Source organism: Monopterus albus, unplaced genomic scaffold (assembly GCF_001952655.1).
Source record: "Monopterus albus unplaced genomic scaffold, M_albus_1.0 scaffold269.1, whole genome shotgun sequence".
Classification (NCBI taxonomy): domain Eukaryota; kingdom Metazoa; phylum Chordata; class Actinopteri; order Synbranchiformes; family Synbranchidae; genus Monopterus; species Monopterus albus.
The window spans coordinates 589,326-603,315 of record NW_018128149.1 but is presented as its reverse complement, the minus strand read 5'-3'; the positions used below and the strand labels follow the sequence as shown (position 1 = coordinate 603,315).

Sequence of the window (13,990 nt, the reverse complement as noted above, 5' to 3'; positions counted from 1 at the left end):
CGCACGCAAACTGCAGCTCTGATAAAAATCTGCAAGCGCTTTATTAAACCATAACGAAATTACACGACTATAGTATTAAAAACACAAAAACTATGCCGCATGAAAAGAATATTCCAGCAAAAAGGCATGAAAAAAACTTTAAAATACAAAAACGCGGTTTTTATCAGTGGCCTGGAAATGTTCCAGACATATTGTGTAAACAGTAAAGGGTGGGCGACATGACACATAAGGCTCTGAGGAGTTCTAACAGGACTGTTGTTAAAATGCCTGTAGGCCTAGAAACAAATTATAAGAAAATGCAATCAGTTAAAATGGCGGGTCCAAACGGTTCTGGTTAAATACAAGAAAACAATAAAATCAATTTAAAAAATAGGCTACTAAAGGAAAAGTTTAAAAATCACAAAAGTCTTTTTATGCAAATATTTTAAGATCATTTGGTTTAATATTTCCTCCTGGAGGATTGCAACTACATCTTGCATCCTGTTCATCTTAAATATCACAAAGACTTTGTGTTTTAAAATCAAATGAAGGTGGCTTTGAAGGTCTTGCCATCTTGGATTATCCTTAGACAGAAGAGTGAACCTCTCATATCCTCCTCCTCTTCATCAACATGAACCCACTGTGTGAGGAGTCATCACCGATGCACAAACTAAACTCAGTAGATAAAACCACAATTTTATCCCCCGATCAAAATGACAGCACACTTCTTTTCAAACATGAGTCCATTTATTTAATACTCTTTATTATTTTAGCAATCTTTATTTTTATTTTTTAAATATCTCTGTAGGCCTATAATCTGTAAAGTATTCATCTTTAATTTGTTAAAACTGTCTGGGATAAACTATTTATCTTATAATAGAACTTTTTATTTTCTCAGACTCATTCTGATATACATATTCTTTTGTTAGATTTTTGGAATAAGTCAATTTTTAAGTTCTTTTTGTTGTACAACATCCCTGTAAACAAACAAAGAGACAAACCAACCAACCAACAAACAGAAATATACATTTTTTTGTCAGAAGGCAGTGGAAACAACTGTACCTCAGCAAATAAACAATCTGAATTTAATTTACTGTATTTATGTAGTTTATAATGCTACTGTACCATTGGGACTCAGCTTTTTAATCTAACATACAGACCTAAAATATATCGCCTCTAAGGTCATCTAGTATGAATCACTGGCGCATGGAAATGGGGTTTGTGCTTAATGGCAACAGTCATATCACCCTTTAACTTTTTTTTAGCTACACTGGCTATGACGTCACATCTTTATATTGCTGTATGTTTGTCAAAAACTTTTTATTTCCTTCAGTAATTGATTTGCACACAGATTCACTCATTCAATATTCACTCATGGTTCAGCTGAGCAGGGATGTGGCAGGACAGAAGGATGTTAGGAAATCCACCACTGACGTGAACTAAAGTCGATTTTGTGTTTCTACTTTCACGTCAAAAGTGACCATGAGATTTCAGGAAATAAGCACATTGTCTGAAGACACAAATAGATTCAAGCAAGAAAAGACAGAAATGCTTGTCCACACCTGTTGTGGTTTACTTCATTAAAAATTTCACTTAAACTCTGATGGCTTGGGTTTAAATGCCAGAATGTGGTCCTGAAGAAGACGTTTGTATTGTTTAAATATATAAAAGATAAATCAAACTCTTTGAGATCATTAGCAGCATTTGCTTTGTGCTAACTTTTAGCTAACGGCTAAACTGACCTGTTAGTTAACTTAACCCAATCTGATCTGGCGTGTAATCCATCCATTTGCATAATTCATGTTATAAACGCTAAACTGGCGCTAACCAGACTTGACATGTTCTAGCTACTAAACAAATGCTTTGCTAACCTGACACGGTGTCATTCAGCTGCCAACCCACACGGTGTCTGATTTATTGTTAACCGGCCTAACCTATTCTGGTGCAGTTGCTAAATTAAACTCTTAGCTAACCCAACTGGTTTTGTTTTAACTGCTTAATCAAACCTTTCTAGTAGCCAAACTCTTAGCTAACCTATCTCAGTCTGTTTTAGCTGCTAAACTAAACTATTAGCAGCTACATCCCATGTGACATTAGCTAACTGAACCATTTTTGCTAACTGTTTAATTTGAATTATGAGCTACCCTTCATCAGATTGATTTAGCTACTAAACTAGAATGTTAGCTAACTTGAGGCAAACAACTGTTAGTGGTAAACAGTATGAGCAACTTTCTGACAGTGCAGAATCTACTGCAGAAGATCACAAAATGTTTCTAGTAAAAGGTTCTGGCTCAGTATACACCTGGATCCATGGCCCATGTCTGACCCATATACTTGTAGGGCCCCTCTCGGCTATTATCCTCCAGTGGAAGATTTTCTACCTGCGCGCCAGAAATGGCCCAGGTGTAGAAGTAGCATCAGACAGTCGTGCTGTATGTGGGCTGAGCAACCAGGTGTAGAGAAACAAAACTTGAGGCCCAAATATTGACCTGAATTATATTGCTATCTGTTAAAAAATCCCATGAGTCTGGACTACAGCAGCTCTTGAGCCAATTAAACAATTTTCATAGGTGGAAATCTGTAACAAACAACCCATGGTACCAGAAGTGGGAAACTGCCATGTCTACTTCCTTGCTGCTGTTCCTTATTCCTTTCCCTCACCAGCAGTAATCAACATATCAGAGTTTGTGCTCATTTCCTGAAATGTTTAGAGACTGTCTGAACTGGCTTCATGCAGTTTAACATCAGTCTAAGCTCTTTTTTATTGGAAAGCAGGCTTTACACCCCCAACTACATCCCTGCACCTCAGAGCGCAGTGGGGATAAATAAGGCTACGAGCACACCAGAACCTGCCAGGGTGAGATTTCTCAGTGTGGCATCGATTTTATAAGTGGTAGCTAGCAGAGTAGCAAGCTAGCTTGCTCAGCAACCAAAAGTAAAACACTATTAATTTAGAACACTTTCAGCAGGCTAATGATTGACTGCAAGCTGTGCTACATGGGTCCACGGTCTGTACTGTCGAATCATCCTGTAAACATGGAGCTGTATAAGAGGATACTGTACAGAACTGACTCTGCCACAGCTGTGACAGCACCAGTGAAATGAATTAAACTTTGTGCAAAATGATGATGAAAGCTGGTGTGACCATGGTCTGTACACAATAAACAGCCAATGAGAATACAAATATTACATCACCATCAAACCTACCAGGCCCAACAGGGTCAACTTGGTGCAGTAAAAAAGGGAAAACTGTCCGTAATGAAAATGAGGCGACCGGCCTGAAATGGGCTCTAGTCCTCAGCTTGTCTTACTGATTTTGTGGATTTAAGCTTAGCCTCACATTACACAAGTGTGCCTTAGGCTATATGGGACCCTAGCCTGGTAGTGTGTCAGCAGCCAGCAGTCACACAGTGCTGTCTAGACCTAGCCTACTAAACATCAATAATTCATGGTTGACTTTAATACTGTGTAATTCCACAATTATAAGCAGGCAAGGATCCATCCAATTTTTATCATTGTCATCATTTCAGATCAACGGCGTGTTGAATATTTCATGTTATCAACCTCTGGGTCAGGTCAGCCTGTGATTGGATGGGCGCTGCAGTAAGATGTTCTGCAGGTGCCTGAGGGGACGATGCCGCTGCACGGCCGTGTCGTAGTAAAAATCCATTCTGGGTGTAATTTTCTGGTGATGAATTCAAACTCAATCCTTGATGTTGTATTTTCAGTATGTATTCTTTTTTTCCATTTGAGTTTTTCCTTTTTTTCCATTTGTGTGTTTTCCTTGTTTCTGTTAAAACGCCAGCCAAGTCAGTATGGTGGGCAGTGTGGTGAGGGCCAAGGCCAGGCCTCTGGCGTCAGCAGATCTGGGGGCTCCGTTTCCACCGCTACAGAGTTCAAACAAACTCCCACGGAAATCCAGGTTGCGGGACTCCTTTTTCAGTTTCTCCCAGAGGTCCGTCGCTCCCTCCTGGCAGTCAGCCAGCGCCGTCGTGGCACAGGAGTGGAAGTCATCCCAGTAACTGGCAGGAGAAAACACAGCAAGCATTAACACCACAAGCTATGACTGTAGTGGGAGGCTGGTTTTAGACTCAGATACTCAGGAGCCAGAGCCAAGAGTGGAAGTCATCCCAGAATCTGGCACCACAGAAAACACAGTGAGCAGAAGACATAGGTGGTGAAGTTTATATAGCCAGCAAAACAAAACTAAAGTATGGTGAAGCCTCTGACCACATGACTGTGCTGGCTTTTCATGAAGTGTCCAGTGAATCTATTCAGTGAGGAACGAGTGCAGAATGCGGGTGACTAAGACTAGGACAAGGTCACCGTCCCTGTGTAAGTGGTAGAACACAATCCAGAGCTACCTGAAACAATTGTCAGTGCACGGCCTTTGTTAGTTTTCTGTTTGGTCTGCTCATGTTAAATTAACCTGATGTTGTTCATCAGCCTCATGGCAGCAAAACACACTTAACAGTTTCACATTCTCTTGATTCATGTCCATCTGTTTGTGCCATCTAACTTCTCTGTCATTCCAGATCTGTGGCACAACACAAGTGGGTACATCCACAGGTACACATATTCGGTATACTGCCCACCTTTGTTTTACTTCCTCTCATGCTCTTGCTGGTTTAATGTTTTATTCATAGTGAAGCATAACCTCCCACTTTTTCTTCTTTGAACTCATTATTCCTTCCTTTGTCCTCTTTTTGTTTGATTATTATTTTCTGTTTTCTCTGCTTTATTTCTCCTCTTTGTCTATCCATGCTCCGCTCTCCCTCTTTTCATTCTCCTCCCAGTTGGTGTAAAGATAACACAGCCTGCTCGGTGACGCCTGCTGCGGCACAAACACACCACGTATCTAATCCAATCCTCCAATCTGCCCTTATTGATGTTGACCCCCTGAACCAAGCCTTGTCAAAGCTATATCTCTGAGCAATTAATGTGGGTGTGTGCATGTGTGCAGGCATATTAACGCGCTCCTCCTGCCACGCCTCGACACCACTGTGATGGAGTTGTCACTGAATTAAAAAATCATGGGTGTGCACGGAGGGGTGGGGGCTTCTTGCTGCAGTGTGCCATCTGGTGCCACCCGGCATAGATGGTGGGATGAGTGGTGGGTGGGATGAGTGGTGGGTGGGGGAGGTGGGTGTCAGATGGCTAGCAAGTCCCCTGCCTTGCACATATGCACACCCCCCCTCAAACCTCAGTTTTCCCCTCAGGGCTTGCAGTTAAAATACTCATATTATCTTTTGTTGGATCAGTCCTGCAACAAATGCTGATTTAGTGAAATGTGGATTGTTGACACCTTGACTGAACTTTGTAAAGGCAGCGTTAGTTTGGATTCAGGTGTGGACCTAGTAGTTTAAGAGCCATGGGCAACAATGGGCCCCTGGATCTGACCTCCAACTCTTATCCGTCTATATTGAAATAAATTTAATGTTGCAACAAATTGAACTAAAAGTGGATGGATGGATTTTCTTTTGCTAAAATAAGAGGTACACTTCTATTTTTCTAAATTAGTTTATAGTGGTTTTGCAGAAACTGTTGGAAAGGCCATTCATGGGAAAGGACATGCTTCAAGAGTATGTCTGTATCATTTTCAGGCCCCTGCTTCAGTCCACCCGCATCTCATGGTAAGACCATCTGTGACATGATATTGTAGAGTGATGCTGCTGATAACATCATAACATGCCCCCCCGACCCCCCGTGAAGGTGTTCGTGTTTGTGCAGGAAACGCACGTGCAGATCTTGTGCAGGTTGTCGCTGTCATCCAGGCCCTGGGGATAGTTGGCCATATTCTCCCCCAGCTGAAGCAGGCAGTCTGAGAAGCCTTTGAACACCGAGTCACACTGACCAGCACTGACCAGCACCGTCTGCAACACAGATACTGGGGGGGCAGGAGGAAGAGGCGGAGCAAAGAAAGTAAAGAGGAAGGTAAGGAAAGAGGGAGAGATGGGAGATGGAAAGAGATGATGGGTAATGAGGAGGGAAGAGAAAAAAGGATAAATGTACATTAAAGAACCGTGGGTCACCTTTAGTATCTGTTTTCAACCAGATATCAGGACTTTACCTTCATCGTTCATAATTCATTGATCAGTTTTCTCCAACTTTAAACCATCAATGTTGTTTGATTTTGTGAGAGGCTGTTTCAGTATGTTACTTTGATTAGTTGTCTCCTATCAGGCATTATTGGTGCTAGCATTGTCCAAATCTATAGGAATACTTTGAGTATTTATTTTATTTCAGTGTTTTATGTCAGACTGTCTCAGTTTACAACCACACCACACATGTCAGTCATGTTCTCTGCAGCAACGTGTTAATTTAATTAGCAGGCAGATCATCTACACAGAGGCTGGCTGAGAGAGGCCATCACCAAAATTCTGTTTGTGGGATTACTGAGAACCGTGGGTAATACAATGATGTGTCGATATTTAAAATTCAGGTTGAAACTTTTCAAACTGCTCCAGCTGCCCCGCAGCTCTGTACGTAGCAGAGTGCAGTTCAGCAGCAGCACAAACCACAGCCTCCATCGACACCTCCTGGAAACATCTGGAGGAAAATGTGGACATTAGTACATTCATGGATGGTGTTGACTGCAGGGCTGTGGGATCAGACTGCACAGTACCTAAATATGCCTAATAAACTGACAACTCAGTGCAGGTCTGGTCTGCTTTGTTCTTATTGCTGTACAAATTTAGTCAGTGTGACTTTATCACACGTCGACTACTGTTCCATTTATGAAAAAAGGATAATGGGTAATCCACTTGAAACCCACAGAAATTCTCCTGCAGGTTAAATGTTTCCAAAAGGCATGAGTGGCTTCTGTACATTTGACACGTGAACATGATAAAACATGAAACGTTCCTGTGGTGTTTCCTTGTCAGGTTTGGACTGAATAATTTTGTTGAGAAGCTGAACTGACAACATCTCACATGTTGGTTGCAAAGTGACGTGCTAATATATTCAGATTTCTGTGCACATGAGAGGGAGGTGTGTGTGTGTAATGAGGCTGTGTCTGTCACCTCCCTAATTCACTTTAACAAAGAGAAAATCCAACTATAAAACCCTCCACGGGTTGCCAGGTCTGGCACGCCTCCACCTCCCCCTCCCCCTCTCAGCTGCTCACACACACACTTTAACATGACCTCTGGGCACTCAGTGTGTGTGTGTGTGTGTGTGTGTGCGTGCATGGTTCGTTAGGCAGGCGATCAGCCTGATTGATTGGTTTGGATAATAACACGCCTGCTGTCCGGTTCCACTCAGTCAAACCGAGGACTAACACAGCATGACGTGTAGGATGAGACACGGCTGTTAGAGCAAGACCAGGGAGGAATCTGTTCGCCCAGACAGCTACTGCAGAATCTCTGTCTGCTGAAAGTCTGTCACTGACCTGAACGCAGCATCTAAACCAGGTCTACATCCACGAGCAATGTGCACTTCACATCACATCCTCCAAAAGCCGCTGGAGCTGTTCACTGTTCACTGTTTTCCACCCAGCACAGTCTAATCACTGGAAAGTTCCACTGTGAAGATGCACGTGTGGGAAAATACCAGAGAACTGGACCCAGAGTAAGAGGCTCAGTAATGTCCATGGCAGGACAATGTCTGTCTCAGGTTTGCTACTATTAGCTGGAGTTAGAAGAGTTGGGACAGTGAGGGGTCAAAAACAACAGCAGGTCATGTGACTGGTGAGCTTCAGACACTTCCAAACAGTCTATCCATTGTTTTCTGTAGGGAACGGCAGCATTTGGCAGAGGATTACTATTTTTACTGACTTGCACAGCCTCGCAGACTCCTTCTGTTCTGTTGTTGTAGCTAGCTCAGCTAATTGATCTAGTTAGCTCGGTACCTAATAGTTATTTGAGAGAGACAATGAAAAAGTTTGTAAAACATGTTTTGACAGGTCGCTAACTTAAAATGCCACAAGTTTAACTATTGCTTTTGATTTCAGCTTCTTACTTTGGAAAATAGCAGCCAAGTCAATGTAACTTTATGGGCTGCTGCTGATGTTTGGAACTATTTGATGTCCCCATGATACGCCCTTACTGTAAGGCGTGTCGGTCTGTAAAAGGCTTCAGAGAAGGACGCTCTGGTGTGTCCTCACTTATGGCTCCTTGCTTGACCAGAACGACTTCCAGGTCGAGCAAGGAGCGAAGAAGGCGTGTGTTTAATGTTAGTGCATGACCTAGTCTCTGGAGTGCATTCAGTTTGCTGCTGCAACATTCTGAATATAATGTTAATGGTGAGTATATGAGTCCCCAGACATGAGGGTGAAGGCCACAGCCTCGCAGTCCTAATGAACTTTACAAATACATGTCTTCTTGTGTGGTTTACTGGTCTCCACAAACACAGAACAGCTCTAAGCTGCTCCCTTAACAAATGAAGCACTGGCCCAAACCAAACCGACCTGCGACCATTTCATAACTGGTGTTTGTTTATGTTTGTTGCTGAGACAATAGAGCCCGGTGTGCGTGCCGCTGACAGGCTCCTATGGGACATTTTGTAGGTGAAGAACAAACAAAATATATTGTTGTGGAGGTTGAAGCACTTGTTTCATAAACAAGACCAGAGGCGTGAGAGTCAGCAGCTGCTCATTCAGTTTTCTTTCTTCATTTCATTTCCTCAGCAGTGTGTCGCAGTGGGGATTGTTCACCGCCGTTATATCAACCAGCAAAGCTCAGCCGAGCTTCCTGTTTGTGGGCAGGTAAACACCTGAGCAGGTGCAGCGAGACTGTTCTCCAATAGAACCATTGGCCAAATATCCATAGGCTACATTTGTTGATGTTAGAGGGGCAGCGGTCTCTAGTGGTCATAGGAGGAGGTCAGGTTGGGGGAACAAAACGTGACCCCCGGTGGCCCCTGGTGGCCTCCGACATGGGGCCAGCTGAATGATGTCATCCAGCGGACAGTCCACATGTCGTTCTGCAGGGTAGGGACAGACTCTGGGGGCCACGTTCAGCCTGAAAGGCTTGGAAACAACAACAACACGAGTCTGCTTGGAAACAGCAAACTTGTTGTTGTTGTTGTTGTTTACAGAACTCGTTAGTTGCTCCCCTGCTCAGTAGGTGGCGGTGTTTGGTGGGGAGGTCGCTGCAGGGCCACGGCAGTGAGATGTGGCAGAGCAGTAATATTACACTGTAGGTACCTTTGCCCACTGTGATTTTTACTGAATAATATTCCTACAGTATTTGCCATGTTATACTTGTGGTTTATAGTACTTTGTTGTAATGTAGCTGCTGGAACCAGGTTAACTTTCTACAGAAAGGAGTTTTCACCTTGCATCACTATTATAGTTACAGTATTTCTATCGTGTAAAAAGAGCCACAGAGTCATTTATCAGCTGTAGTACTAACAGCAGTGGTGGGAAGTAGATTTACTCAAGTATTGTACCCAAGAACAATTTTGAGATATCTGTATTTAAGTAAGCAGCTGGGTGGCTAGCACCGTTACTTCACAGTGAGAAGGTTCTGGGTTCGAGCCCCACCCAGGACCTTTCTGTGTGGAGTTTGCATGTTCTCCCTGTGCTTGCGTGGGTTCTTTCTGGGTACTCTGGCTTCCTCCCACAGTCCAAAGACATGCAGCTTAGGTTGATTGGTGTCTCTAAATTGCCCATAGGAGTGTGTGTGTGTGGTTGTTCGTCTATGTGTTAGCCCTGCGAAGGATTGGCGACCTGTCCAGGGTGTACTCCGCCTTTGCCCGATTGCCGGCCGGGATTGGTTCTGGTGACCCCGTCCAGGGACTAAGCGGTAGAGAATGAATGTATTTAAGTATCTCCATGTTCAGCTACTTCACACTTTGACTTCACTAGATGTCAGAGACAACCCGTGTACTTTTTACTGCACTAGATGTATTTGATATGAGTCAAACCAAACCCAGTAGAACCATCAGACTCTATTGATCCCAGTGGGAAATCCACCAGCTACCCAGCAGGATGTAAAGTACTTCACAGTATAAGTATATAAGGTAGTTACCATCAGCTCCACCTTTAGCAGCTGCAGCATTAAAGTGATGAACACAGTAATGCATCAGTCACTATGATCCAGTATCAGAGACATTACTGGGACACGGACCTTTCTGCAGGATGAGTACTGGTACTGCTGGTACTTCAGGTTTATTTGGATGCTGATACTTTTGTACCTTAAGTGACATTTTAAATGCAGGACTTTTACTTGTAGCAGATTATTTTTCCTGTATGGTAAAGTTGCTTTTACTGAAGTTATTTATCGGAGTACTTCTTCCACCACTGACTCACAGTATTTCTTTTATCACTTGTAGTACCTCTGTCATACTCGGTGTGTACTGGCTCATCTGGTGATGTTGCTATGAGACCGATGGGACCTGCTTACTCTGACCTTCCAACATGTGACAGTAATTCATCTCCTGTGGTGACTCTGCAGGCAGCATCCCATAATACTCTCACCAGGACTTGTGTCTTACGTGATACTCACTGATGATTCATCTGATGTACAGAATAGTATCAATGGGTTCTTGGTACTTTTTGGTACTTGGTACTGCATTTTGACTTCCTGGGTTTTCATTTTCACACGACACCAGCTGCATCTTATTCGCGCTGTTATACACGTTTTAAAAATCTCTCTGCTGTGTAGTTATTCTGTAAGACTGTAGTAACTGTTGTATAAATAAAGGATTAAGCTGCAGAGTTTATTCCGTGCGCCAGTGTTTTGCGCGTGGAGCTGCACTGTGCTGGTCTACTGTTTAATCTGTGGATGAATGAGAGCCCCCCCCCCAAAAAAAAATCACTGTATGTGGGAGGCATTACATCATCTCACACTAACTGGCTGCTATCACTGCAACAGAGTCGTGCACGGTCCGCCCGCTTTGTCTCTGCAGCATTTTGACTATTTTTCAATCAGTCGGTTCCACGTAAGGTCACCACGGTGGACGGTCCCTGCGTCCATCGGTCACCACATTGTGATTCTTCGTTTTCCCTTAAAAGGTTTTAATTCTAATGTTTATTATTGTTAAAGATTTATTCATATGAAACCGAGCTCAGTCACGGGAAAATTTTTTATTGTCACTTTTGATTTTGACTAAATTGTTGTATTTTAGGTGCAAAAGCGACACTTTTCCCGTCTCATCTAAAGGTAGCAAACACTGAGACGCACTTCTTTGGGATTTTTATTTGCACGTTGTTGGAACTGGTTTCTGTCAGTGTTTGTCACCTGTTCGTGCGTCTTTCTGGGCTTTTTCACCTTCTGCCATCCGGTTGTTTGGTCTGGTTTTCTCTGCCTTTATTCTTAAGTAAAACAAGAACCATTTCATCACACGCACATACACGGAGACGCGCACAGCACTTTGATTCACGGCTTCCATCAAGCACGCTCGCACTCATTCACCCAACCTCCACTCACACACACACGCCGTTGCCTGCAGTGCATCGCCGCCAGAAGCAGCGTGTTGTAGCTTCCCCTCCGCGGACACACCCACCTCCGACAAACGAGGCCATTTTCCGCGCTTAAAAACAAATTACAACCATCTGGCAACAAAAATGCACAAAACCTGTGAAACTCGTTTTTAAAATCTGTATTAAAAATAGAAAATGTACACAAAATAGTGAGGCGCCTTCCTGGTAGACGTGTGAGTGACAAATAGATTTTCTTTCTAGGTTTTACACCAATCCCGTTCATTTCTGTGTTTAATCAGACGCCTCGGTGACGCGCCGCGGCAGCGCGCCGAGCCTCGGCTCAGGCAGCTTATCACGCAACAATTAAAATAAACCATCAAGGCGATAGTGCAAACACAGCTGGAGCTGGAGAATGTGCACGTAGAAACGAAACGGCCCCGGCGCGAACGAAGCCGATCAGGGAGGAGCGGAGGCCGCGTTCAGACCAGTGAACTGCTTTGATTCTGTCTCCTTCCATGTCAGTGTGACAACATCCAGCCAACAAACGAGCCACAAACACACATTTATTTTTCTTATGTTTTATCGATTGTTTCTATTCCTAACGAGATTTCACTCCTTTCTGCCTCCTGAAGCCCCGGACTGTGAATGTCACCCCTCTCTCTAACAATAGCATCGAGGAGGATTCTGCGTCTTGAATAATTCAGCATCTCCCTCTGCTAGCAGCACACACACGCACGCAGACACACGCACACACACGGAGCAGAGTCCGCCTCCACAGCGTCGTTATGCAATGCAACACTAGAAAACCAGAAAACCATCTCCATATTTCCCTTGTTTCAGCTCAAATATTTGCAGCTTTTTATTTGCTCCGTCCAGATAAATAGACGGATCCTCGAGGCATCTTCTCCCGACGCACGTCGGTCGCTGTTGCACTAAAACCAAGCCTAATCAAAAGGACACATTTAAACATTAGTTTCTATCAAACAACGTAAAGGTGCAGCTTTTTTTTTCCACCGTGCATGAGGCGGGTGCGTGGTCGAATTTGCGCAAAGCACGTAAAGAACGAAAGCAACACTTTACATTTTAAGGCTTTTTCGCTCTTTTCGTTGTCTTGATTTTTGTTTGCGCCCCAGTAACACAAACGGGGTGTACAGCAGCTGAAATAGGCTGAAGATGAATTTAAACCCGGAGCCCAGAGAGCTGCCTGCAGCTTGGCACACTGCGGCTCCCGCACGGCCGGATGTGAACGTCTAGTTCCTGGCATGTTTATTTGAAATGAAGGGCGAACTGCAGGCATTCAAAAAGGCGTTTTTCTGTCCTGTGTACATCTACAGTAACACCCCAAATTAAAACATCTCCATCCATAAAATCTGACCCACAGAAAACCAGAACAATTGTTATTGTTGCTCTATTTTTATTTGAAAACTCAAATTAATTTAGTTTTGCAGGTGAGAAAATGCAGCAAATGTCTCCGGTCTGGGACAACAAGCGAGGTGTCGAGAGGGAGCGATGGGGGAGGAGGACACGAAGTGGCGGAGGGAGGGGGCATTCCCCTTGTTAGCGCGCACACACGCGCGTACACACACTCCTAATGTAAAGTGTAGCCCCGTTAAAACGAGCCGCTCACGTAGCTGACGGGGATAAAATACAAGTTCAAAAAACATCGTTACAATTAAAAAGGACTCGGAGCTGGTAAACCTAAAGGTCCTCATAACTAGGCAGAACATTTTCTTCTTCCCTTTGTCTGAAGTTTAATCAGAAATAAGAACAATATAAAATTGGTGAGTGAAAGCTGATACAGAAAATAAAAGTGAAGATGCCGAAGCTACCGCGGAACGGAGCGTTTAACCTTACAGCGATGTGTTTGAAATCAAAATGACGCTTGTGGTTCTACAAACAACACAAGTAGATCGATTTTCTGTGCAAAAATAAAGAAATAAAATGTCTGTCGTCCTCCTAAATCTAGAGCTGGTGGTGGCTACTCACCTATGTGCAGCGCTAGAAGCAGTGCCAGGCATTTGGAGGACCAGGTTACTCCCATCCTCTACGTCCTCCTCACCATGAGAGCACAGACTCAGAAAGTTGCAGAGCAGCTGAGGAGGAGCCGCGCATTCCCCGCGAAACACCCGCACGCCTTGTACATCCAACAGCCCGTGAGGCCTCCTCCTCCTCCTCTTCCTCCCACTCCTTCTTGTCCTACTCTTTTAATCAGTGTATTTCTTCCCTCCGTGCGCTGGTCTCTCCGTCCTGGCTCCTGATCTCTGTCGTGCTCCGCTCTGCGCCTCCCGCCTGGTTTTACGCGTCTGACAGAGAAAAAAGAGGAGAGAGAGAACGCCCCTCCTATCTCTCTCTGGCTCTCTCCCTCCCGACCTGCTCCCTACCAGGCAGTAAACTGCCCTCTGGGCCCAAAAGCCCCGGGTGTAGCCCTGCATCTGTCCGGGTGCTGTGACTGATCAGTGATTAGTTTGAAATGTAACATCAGCTCCTCCATCGTGCCCATTGTGATGAGGAGTCCGGCTGCTCTCAGGCCTGTTACGTTGATTTTCAGTTCATATGCTTTAAGATGTATTTTATCAAACTGATTTCATTTCTTTTTGTGGCAGGTAACTGTAACAGAAATCTCAGGGAAGGTTGAATTTATTAAGG

General features: G+C 44.0%; 1 protein-coding gene across 1 annotated transcript; it reads right to left on the bottom strand.

The window, feature by feature from the left end:
- Positions 1-459: 459 nt before the first annotated feature.
- nrn1a (neuritin 1a) lies at positions 460-13,642 on the bottom strand. Its single transcript, XM_020621885.1, has 3 exons — positions 13,331-13,642; positions 5,719-5,866; positions 460-4,001 (listed from the first exon to the last, which is right to left on the bottom strand). Exons 1-3 carry the CDS (start codon positions 13,383-13,385, stop codon positions 3,773-3,775), a joined length of 432 nt encoding a protein of 143 aa, XP_020477541.1. The 5' UTR covers positions 13,386-13,642; the 3' UTR covers positions 460-3,772.
- Positions 13,643-13,990: the final 348 nt, after the last annotated feature.